The following is a 2,500-nucleotide window of genomic DNA, read 5'->3' as shown; positions in this document are numbered from 1 at the left end:
TGTGTGTATGTATGTGTGAGCGCGCGCGTGACTGTGTACAGCTATTGATTACCTTTTTTTTTTTTTTTTTTAACAATATATTGACGAATCATGGTGTTTTTCATTGCATTTTTTTCCTAGTTTTTTCCCCCCAAATCAGTATTCCAGTACATAAAAGATCTGTGTAGTTAGTCGGCTGCACTTATTCATTTTATCATTCATTCATCCGTCTATGTATCTGACTTTTATCTATGTACATGTCTGCCTGCCTGTTCATCTGCCTATCTCTTCTGGCCACGAAGCATGTAGACTAAGTAATAATATGTAATTCCAGACACGAAACAACAATGTTTTGTTTTTTACTCAGTAAAACAAGAATTTATTGATAAATCATAGACTTCTTATCGTCTTCTTACATGGGGCATCCAACCAAAACACACTGGATTTTCAGTGTGTCGGGAACTGATAAACAGAAAAATGTCAGTGTTAGGATTGTGCTCTTGATTCGAATGAGGCAGAGACGCATATAAAAGGAAATCGAGAGAAAGAGAAAGAGAGGGGGGAGAGAGAGAGGGGGGAGGGAGGGAGGGAGGGGAGGGTGAGAGAGAGGTCGGAAGAAAGGAGGAAGGACTGAATAAATCAATTTCTGTTATTTTCTGCGGGTACTAGTACAGTAAAACAATGTTTTATTTTTTGTTTTCATCCAGCCATCGCGGAGGGAATGGGGGAATAGGGAGAAGAGAGAAGGAGAAGGAAATGATATTAGCAGGGGTTTGAAAAACAAAATCGGGGAAAAAATGAATGAAAGGAGAGTCTTTTAAAGACAATTAAAAAAAAAAAATTAAAAAAAACAACATCGTACAAATTATAAACCATGAGTAATGACAGTCATTCAAGGCACTGCGAAGTTAAAGACAATCCAGGACAAATCAAATTATGGTGCTTTGAGCCTCGTCGACCACTAAGGCCATCTCAAGGCTATCGCCACGTTAATACCTACTTCAAGTCAAGCGTAAAAAAAAAAAAAAAAAAAAAAAAAAAAAAAAGAAAACCAATAAAAACTAGTCACTGCTTTAAGCTTTCCACTCAAAGTTTATAAACCCTCCATAGTTTAAAATCTTCAAATCTCATTAAAAAAAAAATGTTCACTTCTTTCAAGAAGTCCATCAGCAGCGTCCACGGAGGGACATCACGAAACAAGAATCTGGTATAGTGGGGGAAAAAGACGGAGTGAGATAACTTTATACATTCATGTTTACACACAAAATACTCTGCCGTGAAAGCAAAGCATGCATGTGATGGGAGAGAAGAAGAAGAGAGAATCAGTGGAATGATAGTCGAGAATGCAAGTAGAGAGAGGAGGGTGGAGAGAGAAACACACACACACACACACACACACACACACACACACACACACACACACATATATATATATATATATATAATATATATATATATATAAACTCATAGAGAGAGAGAAAGAGTGAGAGAGAGAGAGACGGGCAGATAAGCTCAGAGACAGACACACAGACAGACAGACAGATAAACATTCATGCAAACAGACAACTGACAAGTGAGTTCTTACCTGGCTGGTCAAACTGTCCTTGAGATGTTCCCAGACCTGAAACAAGCATGGAAAACACTACTTATATATATATATATATATATATATATATATATATATATATATGTGTGTGTGTGTGTGTGTGTGTGTGTGTGTGTGTGTGCTGCAGGTGTTCTTTTTGTTTACTCTCTATTGTTGTAACTAATATCATTATGTTCATAGTCGTCGTCTGTTATTCTTGTCATTTTTGCTGGTCTTGTGGCCTACCTGATGTGGAGGTTGTATTGTCTTACTCTTTTTTTGTCACAACAGATTAATAAATTTTCTCTGTGTAAAAACCGGACTGCTGTTCCCAGGGAGAGCGCGTCGTTACACTTAGAGCGCCAGCATTTTTTTTTCTTGCCTGAAGTTGTTTTTTTTTTGTTGTTGTTGTTTTTCCCCTTGTCGAAGTAGAATTTCTACAGAATTTTGCCAGTGACAACCCTTTTGTTGCCATGGGTTCTTTTTCGTGCGCTAAATGCATGCTGCACACGGGGCCTCGGTTTATCGTCTCATCCGAATGACTAGCATCCAGACCACCACTCAAGATCTAGTGGAGGGGGGTGAGTGGTGGGGGGTGGGGGGGGGGCGGGGTGGGGGGGGGGCCGGAGTGGCGGTGTGGGGGGTGGGAATACTGTCGACTGTACCGGGATTCGAACCAGTGCGCTCAGATTCTCTCACTTCCTAGGCGGACGCGTTACCTCTTGGCCACCACTCCACTTCTGGGTTTTTTGGGTTTTGTTGTTGTTGTTTTATTGTCACATGATCAGTTCAACACTGTTGTTGGTGCTGCTTTTCTTGTTGTTAAGTATCGTCACTCCAGTTGTCGTTTTCGTGTTGCTGTTGCTATGGTAGTGATGTCACCGTTGCCATGGTTATGGTTATCAGTCCCCCATATCATTTTGTAGTATTGCTGCT

General features: G+C 40.2%; 1 protein-coding gene across 8 annotated transcripts in view; it reads right to left on the bottom strand.

The window, feature by feature from the left end:
* Nucleotides 1-2,500, bottom strand: part of LOC143285111 (uncharacterized) — a 32,799-nt gene that overhangs the window by 16,259 nt on the left and 14,040 nt on the right. For all 8 annotated transcript variants that reach the window (XM_076592326.1, XM_076592327.1, XM_076592325.1 and 5 more), the window contains exon 3: nt 1,565-1,600. In XM_076592326.1, coding sequence (XP_076448441.1) covers nt 1,565-1,600 — 36 coding nt within the window. The remainder of the gene's footprint in view (nt 1-1,564; nt 1,601-2,500) is intronic.

Source organism: Babylonia areolata, chromosome 8 (assembly GCF_041734735.1).
Source record: "Babylonia areolata isolate BAREFJ2019XMU chromosome 8, ASM4173473v1, whole genome shotgun sequence".
NCBI classification, from domain to species: Eukaryota; Metazoa; Mollusca; class Gastropoda; order Neogastropoda; family Buccinidae; genus Babylonia; species Babylonia areolata.
Note: the sequence above shows the minus strand (reverse complement) of the source record. Positions and strands in the feature narration are given on the sequence as shown.